The 16432-nt window shown below is 37.6% G+C and overlaps 1 protein-coding gene across 18 annotated transcripts in view; it reads left to right on the top strand.

The window, feature by feature from the left end:
* LRRIQ3 (leucine rich repeats and IQ motif containing 3) overlaps positions 1-16432 on the top strand; it is a 139804-nt gene that overhangs the window by 27002 nt on the left and 96370 nt on the right. For 10 of the 18 annotated variants that reach the window (XR_005554735.1, XR_005554730.1, XR_005554732.1 and 7 more), the window contains exons 7-8: positions 1508-1628; positions 7506-8217. Coding sequence is in view for 11 of the 18 variants with exons in the window: in XM_039327218.1 (XP_039183152.1) it covers positions 1508-1628; positions 7506-8217 (833 nt within the window). In the remaining 7 variants the exon portion in view is untranslated. Of the gene's footprint in view, positions 1-1507; positions 1629-7505; positions 8218-13030; positions 14915-15265; positions 15469-16432 lie in introns of those variants that run through there. The other 8 variants (XR_005554729.1, XM_039327212.1, XM_039327211.1 and 5 more) reach the window with 3 other exon arrangements.

The raw sequence follows: 16432 nt of genomic DNA, 5'->3' as shown, positions 1-16432 counted from the left end.
CTTTTACAATAACTAAATTGTTACAATGGTTTAGGGATAGCAAACGACACAGGATAATGTAAGAAATACTGTACAGCTGACACCATGCCATAACTTTGTATAGAAAGAAACTCTAAGTTGGGTCTTAGGGGGTTTCCTTATCAGTTAAAAACTATTTTGATTTTAAGGCTGTTCCTGTTGGTGCATAGCTTTGAGAGCTGACTTTTAGCTCCTAATTTCTTTGTCTTTGGAAAATCTCTATTCATGTTTTTCTTTTGCCTTACTTTGAATGGCACGAAAATACTTCTCTTATTTATGTTTGATTTTCCTTTTTTTTTTTTTTACTTTCCTGAACATTTAAAATAGTAAGATCTCTTGAGTGCTCCTTTTAAACAAAAGAACAACGGACGCCCGAAATATCCGGTATTGTTTACCAATTCACCTGTATTGGTTCAGACAAAAAATTAACCCAAACCTCTGTTCTCTGAGAGAGTACCTAAGCTCCATATGATTTTTAGGTTTCATCCTCCCATGTTCAAGGAGATAAAGCTAATGGAGGAAATCGATTCACTATTTGCTGTAAGGCTATCCCATCCCACTATTTTTTTTTTCATTGAGCGTTCAGTTATTGGAAAGAAACCAAAATGTGCTAAGGGAATACCATACTTACCTGGTAGGGGAGATAACGTAGACCCATTATATCCAAAGTCTTTCCCTTTTCAATGGGTATGTAATTTAGGTTGACTCATTCCATTGGTTTCAGTGTCAGGAAATTCCTTTTAAGAATAAATAACTAGGGTGAGAGGAATGGGAACACAACCCATTTCTTCTTCACTTGATTCATTCTGCCCCCAAGCATGCAGTTGGGCTTTGCTGACCTCAGAAACTCTTATCTTTTTTTTTTCAATATGGCAACTAAAAATTACTTTCTTTATTGGTTATAAACATTTATGTTAATTAAGTTGGTTAAATGATACTCTTCCCTTCCATGTCTTCCACTGATAAACGACTATAAAGGCTGAAATCTGCACTTAACTATAGCTTCTACTTGTAGATATGTGTAAACAGAGGTTTTCAACTCAAGCAGCTCTGAAGTTATTTTAAAATGCCCTAGGAGTAGCATATGCTTCTGCTCAGACTAAGAGCTTTTCTTGTTTATTTGCACAGATAAAGCTAAGGTGCCCTTGTCATGTACTCGCTGCAAAGAAATGCATCTTGGTGTAACAGATGATGAGTGAAAGGGTTGTTTAGTCTAAAAGCTGGAATTTATTCAAGGAGCAGAGAGGTGTGAGGTTGGAACAAGCAATCATTCATCCATGCAAACCATGATGCTGCCTAGAGAGACAAACAATTTTTCAAAAAAAGGACTAAAAATGAAGAAAAAGAATAGCATAATTCACAATGCATAATTTTGCTGCACTATTACATGTACAGTAATAAAGTTAATAAAAAAAATCTGTTGCTGTTTGAAAAATTCTGGCATTTTTCTCCCCCAGATCTTTAATGAATGAAATGTTGATTTTAACAGATTATAGACATGAACAATCTTAAAGAATTTCGTTTAACTTTAAGAAGATTAAAATATCCTGTTATCAGACTGGAAGAAAAGAAAAAGATTAAACAGAAGGAATCAAAGTCAACAAAGAAGGGTTAGTTACCTAACTTCTATAACAAGTGTCTTTTCTATAGTATGTACAGACTTCTGAATATTCTTTCACTTTGATGTCTGATAGTTATATTCACTTATTAATCCAATTTTTATCCATTTAAGATTGCTGTGTTTAAGCTTTAATGTTACATACAAATATTATCATGGAAGTGTAGGATAAAAAGACTAGATATATCAACATAACCAGCATTTTTAATGTGTAGTGTTTCAGGAAGGGGATCGTTAATACATTTTGCTTATAAAGTTATAAAAATTATAAAATTAGTTGGGACATATACTCAGAGTAGGGAATAAATTGGTGGACATAATTTAAATATTTTTATGTGAAATTACACTTTATGTGTAGGAGTCCTGATGGCACAGTTGTTAAAATGCAATATTGCAGACAAACTCTGCTCACAGTTGGGAGTTTGATCCTGACAGGCTTCAAGATTGATTTAGCCTTCCATCTTTCAGAGGTCAGCAAAATGAGGACCATGATTTTGAAGGCAATATTGTAAATTGTCCAAAAGTACAGTAAAGCAATATGGAGTAGTATATAAGTGCTATTGCTATGTCTTTATGAAGAACATCATAGATGCCTTTATAATGAGTGACATATTTCAAACCCAAGTCAAAAACATTTCTGTGTACTTTGGACAGCATCCATTATGTTGTGGCCCTCCCATTACCAGTAGAAATAAGGAGAAAAAAATGTTCCTTGGGTGTAAAACAGACAATTATGAAATGAAAAATGTGTGCTGTAAAGGCCATTTTTATCTCATAAATAAATGAATTCAAATCTAAGGTAATATGCGTAATTATAATTCTGAGCAACTCCTGATTTATTTGTGGAAAACAGAAACAAGAATTAGTATCCCTTTACACCTGTTCCTTACAACTTTGGCTGCTTACAGAAAATAAATGCATTACTATGGGTAGCTCATGCCACCTTTTGCTATTTTGAAAATCCGTGAAGATATTTTCCTCTGTTTTTGTGTCACACATGATAAATCCACTAACACACGAAACAGTGATAACATGATTCATTTCAAGAATGATATGAATTGTAAACTTCTATTCAGTTCTGGTACTTAGGAACATGTCAGAGATATTGGGCTGAATTTTCATAATCACTTCCTGCAGGTCCCTTGACCTAGTACGTTTTTTAATAGTATAAGAATATGCATATTTTGAGTCAGTCCTAATTCCTGGTGACTACATGGACAGATGCCTGCAGTTTTTATGGCAAGATTTTCAGAAGTGTCCTGCTGGACCTAAATCACCCAGCTAGTTTTGCACCTGTCTGAGGATGGCATCTTCAAACCCAGCATCTTTAATTACTACACCCGAGAGATTCCCTTGATTTGGAAATATATCAATCGGTGTACATATATTTTCCAATGTGTATTTATCTGCATATATTTGGAGATTTGGAGGAAAAGAGGAGAAAAGAGCCCATGTCTTTCAGTCTGTTACTCAGTTCTGTTAATATTGGCAATAGACTGGGAGTATGTGGCAGCTTCTTTATCTACATAAATAATTTTAAGAAAAAAAAATGCTGAATTATTTCTGATAGGAAACCTTGCTATAAGATGTATCATGATGGACAATAGCAGACAAAAATGTGTCACATATCTTGCATAAAAAGTTTTGTATTCTCCCTCATATATTTTATATTTAAATTATTTTTAGATGTAGATTTGATAGAACAAATGCTTCTTCTATTGTTTAAAATGCCTTCTTACCATAGGACAAACAAAAAAAATGTTAATTTACTTTTTATATAGAAGAAATGAAATGCAGTGTGTAATTTTAGTTATTTATATATTCATTTTCTGGTTTGTTTTTGCAGCAATGATGTAAAAAAAATTAGACTTGGCTTGCCACCAAATGGGACAGCTTCCCAGGTTATATTTGGCACCATCTGTTGCTAGGCACCTTTTCCTTACCCATGTTGATGCCATTGCACAACATTTCTGTTTTATTTTTCTTCCATTTTTTTCCACATGTCTTAATTAGTTTGTAATTCCATGTGGGGTTTTTTTTTATACTGTGTCTTGAATATAATTGTTAATTAACATTAAGGGGAAAACTTATTTATTAGAGGGGACCAGAAAGTAATTGCTGTTTTCTTTGTCTCACCAAGTTCTATTTATTTTCTATTTATCACCTGGACCTATGCATAAATTAAAAATAAAGTATGTAGGGCAGAGGTGTCACACTGCTGGCCTTTGGGCCGGATGCATCATAGTGAAACCATGCCCACCCCATTGCTGGCAATGGCAAAAAAGTCATGATATGTCGCGACACAACACATGACGTTGCAAGTTTGACACCCCTAATGTAGGGTATGAGAGCTTGGTAAAAATAATGGGAAAAAAAATCCTCAATGCATGCAGAGAATAGATAGCCATTACATGCTGTCTGAAATTTAAAATAAGTTTGATGAATCAGGACAGGCTTGGGCACAATAACATCTATTGCACTTTTACAACTCTAGGCCAGGACAATGGAGTGCTGACCCAAGGTCATTCAGCTTTAGCTTCTTTGAACAATTGCAACATATTTTTGTAAAGAAATATAAATATGTGTTTAGAAAAAAGAATACCCATCAAAGAGAGGTCAAAAGAAGAAAAGCTAAACACAAAGAGCAACTGCCTATGCTGGTACTATTATTTGAGTCACTTCAAAATGTTGCCCCAGTCACTTCATTTATTCTTCACAGTAGTTATAAATACAAATATACTTTGACCTTTAGATAGAATCACAGAATCACACAATTGGAAGGAACCTTGGAGTCTTCTAGTCCAACCCCTGCTCAGGCAGGAAACCCTATACCATTTCAGACAAATGGTTGTTCACTCTCTTCTTAAAAACCTCCAGTGTTAGAGCACCCACAACTTCTGAAGGACAGTCGTTTTACTGGTTAATTGTTCTCACTGTCACAAAATTTCTCCTTAGTTCTGGGTTGCTTCTCTCCTTGATTAGTTTCCATCCATTGTTTCTTCAGCTGCTTTGAAGAATATGTTGACCCCTTCTTTGTGGCAGCCCGAGATATTGGAACACTGCTATCATGTCACCCCTACTAGGTCTTCTTTTCATTAAACCAGATTTTCCCAATTCCTGTAACCGTTCTTTATATGTTTTAGCTTCCAGTCCCCTAATCATCTTTGTTGCTCTTCTCTGCACTCTTTGTAGAGTCTCAATATCTTTTTTACATCATGGCAATCAAAATTGGATGCAGTATTCCAAGTGTGGTCTTACCAGGGCATTAAAAAGTGGTATTAACACATCATGTGATCTTGAAGTGTTTTACTGCTTTTCTTTCTATAATCTGTTCTATATAATCATCACAATCTTAAGTCACAAGTACATTTTTTATTTTTATGCAAAGTCTTTTTTTGCCTATAATTTTTATTGAAATGTTTAAATAAAAAAATAAAAGCTATATTATCTTCTCTGCTTTTCTTTGACTTTCTTTTCTTGCACTTTTTGTTTTTTTGTTGATTTTTTCTTTTTTTTCCCTTCCTTTCTCTTAGTTTATGTTTTTAATCTTTTTAAAAAGTTTTAATAAAAATATATACAAAGTTTTGTCCCAAAGGTCACATGGGATTTGTTCTGATTATTTCTGATAAGAGTGGAAAAGGTGCCAGGATTAGAGACAAATATTTTTCCTTGCTTCCATTTATCCTCAAAGTAGCTTGCCAAAATTACTAATAGAGAAAGAGGAAATTATATCAAGATACCATCCAACTTTTGAGCACTGTTAATCTAGTAGGACAGGATTTTTCAGCCTTTTCAGCCATTGTACCACTTTTAGGATGTGGCAACATCCGAGTACCACCAGTCACCTAGCAAGGTGTCAAAAACTTGATGACAAAAAAAAGGAAAAAAGTGATAAAGTACAGGTAGTTTCGACTTACAACAGTTCACTTAGTGACTGTTCAAAGTTACAATGGTGTTGAAAAAAGTGCCCCCCCAAGGCACAGCTGAGCAAGACACCTGCCTGCCTGCCCAGCCGCGCTCTTCCTCCTGTCCGAAGTTTTCATTATTGTGAGCATTTCTGTTGAGGATTGGCAGTGGGAATGGGGTGGGGGTGTTTGGTTTTTATTCCCCCCATCTGCTGTGTGGTTGCAGCAGGTTTTGATCACTTCACATGACCCTGGGACTGTGACCATCATAAATATGAATCAGTTGCCAAGCATCTGAATGTAAATCACAAGACCCTGGAGATGCTGCAACATTCCAGCTGATCAGTGCTTCTTCTGGGCTCAGCAGAAGCACCAGGATCAGCACCGAGCTCCAGCTGGAGTCTGGCGCTGATCCTGGTGCTTCCACTGAGCCCTGACAGCCCTGCAGCTCCAGCCATCTCTCACTCAGGCTTGGGCAGTGCTGCCACCGATTCAGCTTATTCCCCTCCTCTGCTTCCACTTTTCTAGGATAGCCGCGTACCACCTGCTGGGTGCCAATGTACCACAGGTGGTACCCGTACCACTGCCGAAAAGCCCTATAGTAGGAGATGCAAGTCTGGAAATAGGCAAATAAAATTGAGAATTCAAGGATAAAGTTTACAATGTACATCTAGAACAGAATTACATTCTTAAATTGTGGACAAAATTATATAGTGGGTTCTTTTTTGTGGGTGATTCTAGAAAGGCCCCTGAGAACAGATTAAATGTTTCTTTTTTATAGATATATAATATACATGTATGTGTGTGCACGTGTGTGTTTGCAAGAAAGAGAAAAGAAAAGAAAAAATAGAAAAGAAAGAAAAAAGATACAAAGAAGTAGCTTCCAATCTTCTTTCCAGCAGTTATTAATTCAATTTAAATTTACTTCTTACTCTGGTAACAAGGGAGCGTTGTTCTTTTTATAAACTGTCCTGTCTAATCACCAAAACCATAAAGCATACATTCATTTTTTATTTTTCATGCAAATAATCTATCAGGTATTTTCAGCCAGCAATAAATTTGGATATTATCTTTTTTTCTGACCAAAATAATCAATTTAGCCTTCTCAGCAAGTTCCATCATCTTCAGCAATCATTCTTCCTTTCTGGATAGTGCTGAATTTTTCTATCTTTCTGCATACCATAAATTTGGCTACAATTATCAGGTACAAAAGCGCAGTTCCATAACATTTTTCCAACTGTTTGTCCATCGATATCAAAAGAAAACAAATCTAGTTTGGATTGTGTAGTAATCTTTAAAAGCCTATGAATCAGAATAGGTATTTGAATCCAGAAATTTCTAGTTTTTTTACACTTCTATCAAGCCCAATAAAATATCTTTTTTTATTATTCACATTTCCGGTATAAATTTGGAGTGCCTTTACTCAAATGTTTCTCACTTTTGAGACTTAGCCATTGCAATTTGTGAATGAATGTTGATGCTCAGGAACAAAGAAGTAATTAGCATGAAGCTTTTCAATCAATTAGAAGCTAAGAAAATAAATTAGAGTCACACACCTTTAAAAATGATTACAGATGGTTGCAGTTGTACCCAACTTTAAACAATGAAGTATATGTTTGATTAATTTGCTCCATTGGTTTCCGTGGGAGTTTATCACAAGACCTTTAACAGGTCCAGATTTTCATTACGTGACTGAGAGTACAAACAAATAAGCAATTCTGAATTTTCTCATTGGGCTACAGGTAGCTTTAACTTGCAGGACTGAATTTCACCAGTAATATAATTCTTTCCGGTCTCATTCATGCAACCCTAAAATCAATTGGAAGAATAACATTGCTTTTCCAATTGGATGTAGTTGTAATCAGGGTAATAAATAGCATATTGGCAATTTTAACAATCATTTTGTCACTATTTAATATCATTTTGTGATATAACAATATAACAATTGAATTGTTTCATATTAGATTTCATAGAGAGAGAAAAAAATGAAATGAAGATGGCAACTATGTGTAGACTTTCAGGATCTAAAATGCCTTTTTATTCTCTGAATGAACATCGGAAAATGTACAAAGAGAGAGAGAGAGAATTTTTTGATACTGCGCATGATATGCGTAACATCACACGTCCTGCACCACAAACTTTGCCAATGAATGAACTTGGCAGTATTGAAAAGAGAGTCTTTGCAAAAGCATATGGATCTGTAAGACTTCACCCTTTATATGCCATTGAAAAAGCATATTGGGAAAGTCAGAAGTTGGACCTGCAAGCAAAGAAGGAGCGAGATGTTATGCGGCTGTTGATTGATAAAAGCGAAGCTAAAGAATACATTCATCATTTACAAGAAGAAAAAATAGATAATGTTCAAAGGAATTATGAAAAGGGAAAGATGATGGATACAGTTCATTTTAAAAAGTCTGAAGAGGGAAAATCCAAGTTGATTATTAGGATGAGAAAAAAATATAATAATTTTTTAGAAAAGAAAGAAGGAAAGCTAATAGAAAACTCATTCATTCAGCGCTTTAGCACTCAACATACTTCTTTGACTAGAGGTTTATTAAAACTTGATGGGTGGAGAAAAAACGTGGAAATCCAAAATGAAAGAAAAAAAGTTCTAGAACGAATTAGACAAGAACAAAAAGAACGAAAAGAGGTGTATGGACATTTTCAGGAAGAAAGGTATGTCTGTTTTTTTTAATAAGCTTTGATATATGTATGTGTGTGTGTGTGTGTATGTATGTATATGTATATGTATATGTATGTATGTATGTGTATATGTATGTATATATATATGTATATAAAGTTTTAAAAATATTTATCTGATATCAAAATTCAGTTTCATTGAGGGAAACATCAACATTATGGTTGCCCTCAAAGGGCCAGATGGGCACGGATGGGTGGGCGTGGATGGGGGGTGTTGCCAGCTCAACGTGGCCAACTCAATGTCACTCACATTGAGGAATGCATGTGGGAGGCCAGGCAAGGCTGGGAGAGGGGGATCCAGAGGTCTCCATCAGAGGAAGGTGAGACCTGGATGAGCACCAAAGCATCGTCCACCAGAGAAGCCTCACTGTCCCCAAAGGAGAGTGAGCACTTGAGAAGCAGCCTTGAGGAGGAGGTAAGTATGGCCAGGCACCCCTCGGGGAAGCAAGTCTGGGCTGCAGATCCTGGTGCCCTGGGAGCTCGGTGCTTGCCCTCTGCTGCCCAGGGTCCAGGCAGCCTGGGGGATCAAGACTAACTGGGTGCTATGCTCCAAGGCTCAGGGTGCAGTCATCCTCCATAGGGTGGATCACATGTCATGGGTGCCTGGCCAATCCAGGCATGAGTGCCACATCCTTCTCTCCAGCTCTGCCACATGGTGGTGAGGGCCATGCCATATGGCATGCTTGGCTCATGCCACCCCACGCTCTTGTCTCTTTCATCCCATCAGCCAGGCAGCGGACAGGACCTAGCCCACGGGACAAAAGGTGGGGAGATGGGAGCATGGGGCAGTACAAGCTGAGTGTTAGTACGGGGCCGGCTCTGGGTCACCCTCTCCACTGTATGGCAGGGCCAGAGAGGGGAATATAACACTCATGCTGGATGCATAGCTGTGGTCCTGCCCAGCCCAGCTCCACTTCCCTGGGGAGGCACCCCCCAAACTTACATACTCCTCAAGACTGCTGCTGCTGTGCTTGCTCTCCTTGGCCAGGCTGGGCTTCCTGGGCTGGAGGAGAGTGGAGGGGCAGCATGATTCCTGCTGGGTGGGGTGGCTGCTGCTTAGCCTTTGCTGCCGCCATGGCGTGAAGCAAGGTGAGGCAAGGCAGGTGGTGGGGTGGAAGTGACCTGGCTGCAGGATCCCAAGGTGCTTAAGTGTGGTGCATGTAGGGTGTGACTGAGTGGGAGTGAAGGGTGGAAGGCGGGATTGGAGGGTGAGCTTCAAATGGCTAGAGGATGAGGTGAGCCTCAAAGAGCTAGAGGATGAGGTTGGATGGCAGAGGCTGAGTGGGCAGTGGTTGCAGTGTGGCAGTTACAGCGACCAGCTAGTCTGCCTCTCCATGCCCCCACCATCTGTCTTTACTTGCCCACGGTTGCTATGGCTGGGATGGGACGATGTCAGGGTGTCTGCCCAGCACATCTGAAGAGCTAGATTGTGTGCCTCCCCCGCACTTCTGCCTCTGCCTGCCATTTAAAGGCTGGACTGATGGCTGCAGTGCTACAAGGTTTGCAAGTACAGGGTATATGGGATGAAGCCGAACACAGGTTAATGGATGCACTGGCTCACCTCCAGCTGGCCGTTGCTGCTGGCCAATGAGCGGCTGAGGGGCCAATGAGCTGCAGCTGCTGCCAGGCACTGCCAGCCCCCTCATGCTCACCGCCTCTTATGCATGCGCCTGGCTAGGCTGGGGTGGGCCAGGGTTGGCAGGGGCCGGCCCCTTGTCATCTCCAGGGTGGCCCCGCAGGCCATATCTAAACCCACTGGAGGCCCGATTTGGCCAACAGCCATTGAGTTTGGCATGTCTGATCTAAGAGTTATTTTTAAGGATGATTCAAATAAATATGAATTATATATATGAAAATAGAAATGTCCATACTTAAATTACTCCTGAAAGAGTAATACCTAAGAAGCAATCATATAATTCCAAAAAACGAAATAGGATGAAGGAAAGGAAAGGAAAAAGGATTCACAGGCTAGGAGCTGAACCAGTTTTGTGAATGCAAAACATTTCCTGTGTCACTGAGCTTTGGGGAAATAATAATAAATAAAATAGATGGAAATAATACAGTATATGTCATTCATAGGAAATGTTTTTGTAATTCATACTGTTGGTATTGGCTTTATTTGCTTTTTTCGCATGGGTGAACAGCTTTCTCTCTGAAATCATAAAGAAAAATGAAATGTCCCCACTTTCACCCAACAGTGGCCCTGCAGGAAATGTATGTCAAGATGTCAGAAAAGCTTGCAATATTGGCGAATATCTGTAGTTCAGGTTTAGGAAGGGGGTAACAGTTCGTTCTTCAAGCTTATGGGTTGATTTACGGTTATTTTGTTACCAGGCTAGGTAACATCTTCAGCAGAGTTTAGGGGATGTCAGTGTATATAAGGGCTTCAGGTGTGGGTGTGTCAAGTGACAGTCTTGTGATGGGTCTTGTGATAGGTGTGAGTCATCAGTGGGAGTCTTACAATGGGTCTTGTTATGAAGAGGTTACATCAGGTCAGAGTCATTGGGAGGTGAAGTGCTTGTTGGGGGTGCTTCTGTGGGTTGGTTGAGGGTCGGTGCTGTCTCTGGTTGGCTGTGTGGTTGATTTGGATTCTGAGGGGATCGTAGGCTGGTTGTAGGTCGATGTGTCTGTTGATGGTATTGCTTGTGAAGTGCCAGGCTTTGATGAACTCAAGAGCGTGGTGGGTGGTAGTGTGGCCAATGATTTTTTGTGTTGTTCCAATCAAACTGGTGCTGTTTGGTGTCAGTGTGAATACAGATTAAGGATTTGGGATCATGGTGTTTGACTGCCAGCCGGTGTTCATGGATCCTGTTTTTTAATTGACGTGATGTCTGTCCACGAAGAATTGGTTGCAATGGTTATAGTTGATTTTGTATATTCATTGTTTCTTTCATCCTTCTGTACCTTGTCTTTGGTTCTCGATAATTCCTGGCAGAGTGTGACTGCGGGTTTGTGAGAATGAACTTTCAACCTCACCATAAAAGCTCTCTACATTTTTACATATGCATTGGGACATCTCATGTATGTAGCTAAAGGCCAGTTTGCATCCCAAGGCACGTTTTGTTGCTTTTTCCCTCTTTTCCTTACTGTCATGGACAAGTATGCACAGCACAAACATGACCATGTGTAAATATGCTAGGCTTATTTTGATGGAGAAAGGTTAAGTGATTGGCAGTGATTGGCAACAAAGGCAAGTTGGAGAGCGCTGATCGGAATAGTAAGGCTGGGTAGTTAGCACTGCAACTTTGGAAAGGCCCTAAGATATCCATAGAGCTTATACTTAAAATGTTTTTTGACAATTTTTTATCCTCCCAGGCAATATCTTAGGACAGAAGAATTTATATCCTTGGCAATAGCATTTTTATGTACACCATTGTTATTGTTTCCTATTTAATTCAATAAACAATCTTTAGTTTTATGTAGGAAAGCAAGGGTGTGTACAAAGGCCCATTGTTAAACTTAACATGCTTTTGGACTTGGAGACTGAGGAAACTGTTGTTCTGTTTTTAATTTCCTTGTACATGCTTATTGTATTATTTTGCTAGTACAGCTGACTAATTAATAATGAGATAATTAAATTATTTAAACAATGATGCTAAATATAGGAGTTAACTATTCACCCAGCATTGTATCTTATTGGTATATTTTATGGGTTTGATATGCTTTCTTATGAAACTAAAGTCACTGATGCAAAATATTGCTTATTGCTACTTTTATCAGGAAACTCTAATTATGTTTGCTTCAAAAGCTAGGTAAGACAGTGGATTATCCTTATTGAATGAAATATTTGTGGAGGACTATTTAGATTATTAAAAAATTAGATCTTAAGCAGGATTAATAAAATATTAAAATTTAAGCTGCTATAGGAATCTGTGTCTGTAATTCAGCTGGTTATTTCTTTGTCTTTGTGTATATTTGTATGTGGAGAGAGAGAGAGAGAGAGATGTTTTCTTTTTATGAATGGTACATTTATTTTAAAAAAAATGTATAAAAATACATTCTTTATGTAAGATAAGACAAGCCCAAAATATAACAACGTTAGGGCTTGGTAAATCATGTATTTTAGCCAGATTATCCAAAGATACCTAGGGCAACTATAAATAAAACCAAAAAAAACCAACTTTTATGGGAGCAGTTTATTTTTATGAGTCATATTTCATTTTTTTTTACTATTTTCTCTTAGTTCCTTGATTGGTTTATAGGTGTCGAAGTCTTCCCCCTACCCAGCCACAAACTGAAATTCTGGCCTCAGAATTAGTTACATTTCAGTTTGTCAAAAAAAAAAACAATAACAAACAGATTTAAGCCCATTTACACCTGAACAATGTTACTGTTTCAAAATTATGACATTAGAGACATGTGGGCAACTCTGTTGTTTTTGAGCAGATTTTCTTTTGCTTCATTAAGTCAGCGAATAATCTTTTGCTAAAATGTAATATGAACTGTCATTCTTTTTTCCTCTATTATCCTCTGCATGGGCTTATTCGATACAGCAGAAAAAATGTATGTTGGTTAAAAAATCTTTATTTGTTAGTTGTGTTTTGTAGGAAATTAATTAAATTAATGTCTATTGTTGCCAACATTTATTGTTGTCTTTACAGAAAGAAGTTAATGAAACACTTGATGCATAAAAAATCTAGCAAAGACTGTAAAAGTGAATTTAATTAACTGAAAATTATTATTTTTTTACATAGTTAATTACAGTTTGTTTTTAAAAAGGGAAAGGAATTGGAATGAGAGGAATGAGACATTAATTTTCAATTCTGACTGTTATATTCCCTCATTCAAGATTCAGATTATCATCTCCCTTCTTGACTAGTCTGCAGAAGTCTTTGAAAATTCTTCCTGCTGACCTGCCTGAATGGAGGGGACTGTGGCCCATGTAGAAAGAGGAAATGTTATGGAAAAATCAAGTGGAAGAATGGAATCCAGAACAACTTCCTTTTGGATGAAATATAATATATTCCACACGTAAAATAATATACCATTATATATCCCCTAGTTGATTATTTGTTTATTGTTTCTATAATAGCATTCTCAATACTTCAAATGCAAGTATAAACAATACATAAAATACTAACAAAAATAGCCCAGCCATACATTCTAAAATATTAAATATGTTTAACACTGCCTAGAGTTAGTATAAAATAAAGGCAACCTATAAATCTAATGATATTTATTTATTTGCCACATTTTTATAGCCTCCCATCTCAAAACAAGTCTGGATAACATGCAACTGATAAAATCATAGAAAAACAATAGAAAACCAATGGCAATAAAATCCCCCCAAAAGCCCTCGTGTGTAGCCACATTTCTTTAATGAATTCACGAATTCATGAATTCTCATCCTACCCTGGCATCACCCTATCCCAATGCCTGGAGAAAGAGTCAGTTTTTAAGTGCTCTCCAAGGGGATACAAGGGTAGAGGCTTGTCGTAACTCAGGGGAAAGGTATTTATAGGGCAGAGACTGTAACAAAAAAGAAATAGTAGACAAATATATAAGCACTTTTTAGCAGAACCAGAAATGGAATCTACAGTACAGGTGGACCCTGAGCATTAGTTCTCTGACTGCTTGATATTATGACAGGGAATTACAACCCATGCTCATAATTATGAATGTTGCAGCACCCTTACAGTCATGAGGTAAAAGTTAGGGTGTTTGGCAGCATGCCCACACTTAGCTCTGTAGCGGCATTGCAGCTCCTCCTCTCTGCCCATCTCTCCTCCCACATCTAGGCCACCCTGTATAGCAGCACTCAGTCGTAGCATTAGGCCAAGCAGAAGTAGAGTCATGCTGGCTCAGGAATTCTGGGAGTTGAAGTCCACGAGTCATAAAAGAGCCAAGGTTGCCTACCCCTGGCCCAGGCCTTAAGTTTAATTCTTGTGCCATTGCTATCATTGAGGAGTGCTGTTCTCCAAAGGCACACAAGTTTTGGGTAATGGCACAATTGTCTTTGTTGCCCAGTGTTCTCAAGCATCTGCCACGCACCACTTCCTGTACCATCACATATGTGCAGTCTATCCAATGCAGGACCTGGCTTTCTTTCCCAAAGCCACCTTGGAGCTTGAACTAGCAGGACTTTGGAAGTCTTCTGAAGCTTTGGATAGGCCGTGTTAGCTTCTCAACAGCCGGAGAAAAAAATGCCTGAATGCAGCAGATACTCAGAAGCACTGGGTGACAGGGTAATTGTGCCCTTGCCCAGGATGCATGCCCTACCCTGCTAAAACAGACCCGAGTTATTTTTAACCAACTTATTGCTGTCTGATTTGCTATATATGGGATATAGTAGAACAAATCGCTGTTAATAATAAAGTATCCTACATTTTAAAAAAAGTGTAAGTAGGAAAATTGCATTTCTAAAAAATTCTTAGAAAACTATAGTTAATACTACAGTGCCCATTCATTATATTCTATAATTATATATATTAGATAATGTTAATAATACATTAAGGTATGGTATCTGTTGTTTTTGATTGGGGATATTGAATATCATAGTATACGTTATTCATTATTTTATTAGTATCCTGATGAATAATCTTTGCCTGTTTGTAGTTACCTATGTTTTAGAGCTATTCTATAATGAGCAAAATAAAGTCGGGGGTCTTACGGCTTCTTTTATGTGACATAAAAATCATTGCTTAATTGATTTATTAAATGGAAAGTAAAAAAAGAACATACCAAGTCCAGTTTTTTTTCTTTTTACGAGCCTATAATCCCTTTTATCGGGGTGGAGTCGGAGTGACTGGATGGAGCTGAGCGTTTACTGGTCAGATGCCCTTCCTGATACCTATGCAGAGTTCACAGCAGATATTTATTCTTTGTGCCCTAATAGGGAAACATCTGCTGCTGCCTAGGATTGAACTCTCTCAACTTTTCGAGTGGGAGGCAAGCATCTTCACCTCTAGGCCACCGCACCACTCTAAGCTCAATAACAACAACAATAGAAAAGAGAGTTTTCAATATCTGAGTTAGAACTGGTAATAATTATGAATTCTTTTCCATTTCTCCCCCCCCCACCCAGGCAACAGATGTTACAAAAACAAAATGTTGAAGAGAAAATATTTAGGAAATATGTGACGCATGTAATGGCAAGGGAGAGATTTGAACAATCTAAGGCAAAACTTAAAGTGGTGAAGGAACCTCGTGTAAAATTATTGTATTCATTACCAGTTATTGGCAGTTCAGGCATTACTATGCCTATTGCAGAGTATGAGAACTAAGAAGGTAAGGAAAAATATGGAAAATGAGCATAAACCTAATTTTGACGTGTAGTTTAAATGTTTCAGATAAGAAAATTAATCAACTTCTAGCTAACCTTGTATATGTTTTTTCTAAAGCTGATTTTGACAGCACTCAGAAAAAAGAAGCTGATGATTAAATATAATACATAAATTCAAATATTTCAGCATTTCCAAATAAAGAAAACACAGCTGTAGCCTGTTGTGCTAATTGTTAGCAAATGTTGACTTTTAAGCAGCAAATATTTCAAGCATGCATACAATTACCTCTGTATTTAGCTTTAAAATTAAATTATTCAATGCCATATAAAAATAATTGAGGAAAAATTCATTGGTTGTTAATGCAGCCAAATAGCATGAGTGCAATTAAACATGTTAACTATACTTATTGCAGGCAGGACTATGGGAGCTTTGCCTCAGTGATTTCTTTGTAACTGTATATAGAACAATGCCATAAGCTATTAGCTCTGGATAGAATGTATTTTCAGTTGCTCTCTGGCTATGCCTAATGCAATAATTTGGTCCCAGCTGCTAACTTTCATTAACACGCTGTGTACTTTGATTAGTTTCATTAGCTGCTTTCCTATGTGTAATTAATTATGTTTCTCATTGATTCTACTTTAATTCTTTGTATATATATTTCTCCATGTGTGTCATGGACAGGAATGGAAAACTCAGCCAATTGCTAGGAGGTGTTTCCTTGCTTCACCTAATTCAGTCAACAACATATTTCCAATTTTACACAGCCATTTAAAGATCTCCACCCTTTTTTGATTGTGTCATTTTCTGTGCAGTACACTTTTCACAATTTAGATAATAATAATAATAATAATAATAATAATAATAATAATAATAATAATAGTAGTAGTAGTAGTAGTAGTAGTAGTAGTAGTAGTAAAGTTGGAAGGGACCTTGGAGGTCATCTAGTCCAACCTCCTGCTCAGGCAGGA

Source organism: Crotalus tigris, unplaced genomic scaffold, assembly GCF_016545835.1.
Source record: "Crotalus tigris isolate CLP2741 ecotype Arizona unplaced genomic scaffold, ASM1654583v1 scf7180000024358.1859470, whole genome shotgun sequence".
Taxonomy (NCBI): Eukaryota; Metazoa; Chordata; class Lepidosauria; order Squamata; family Viperidae; genus Crotalus; species Crotalus tigris.
The sequence above is the reverse complement of the archived record's forward strand: the minus strand, read 5'-3'. Positions and strand labels throughout refer to the sequence as shown.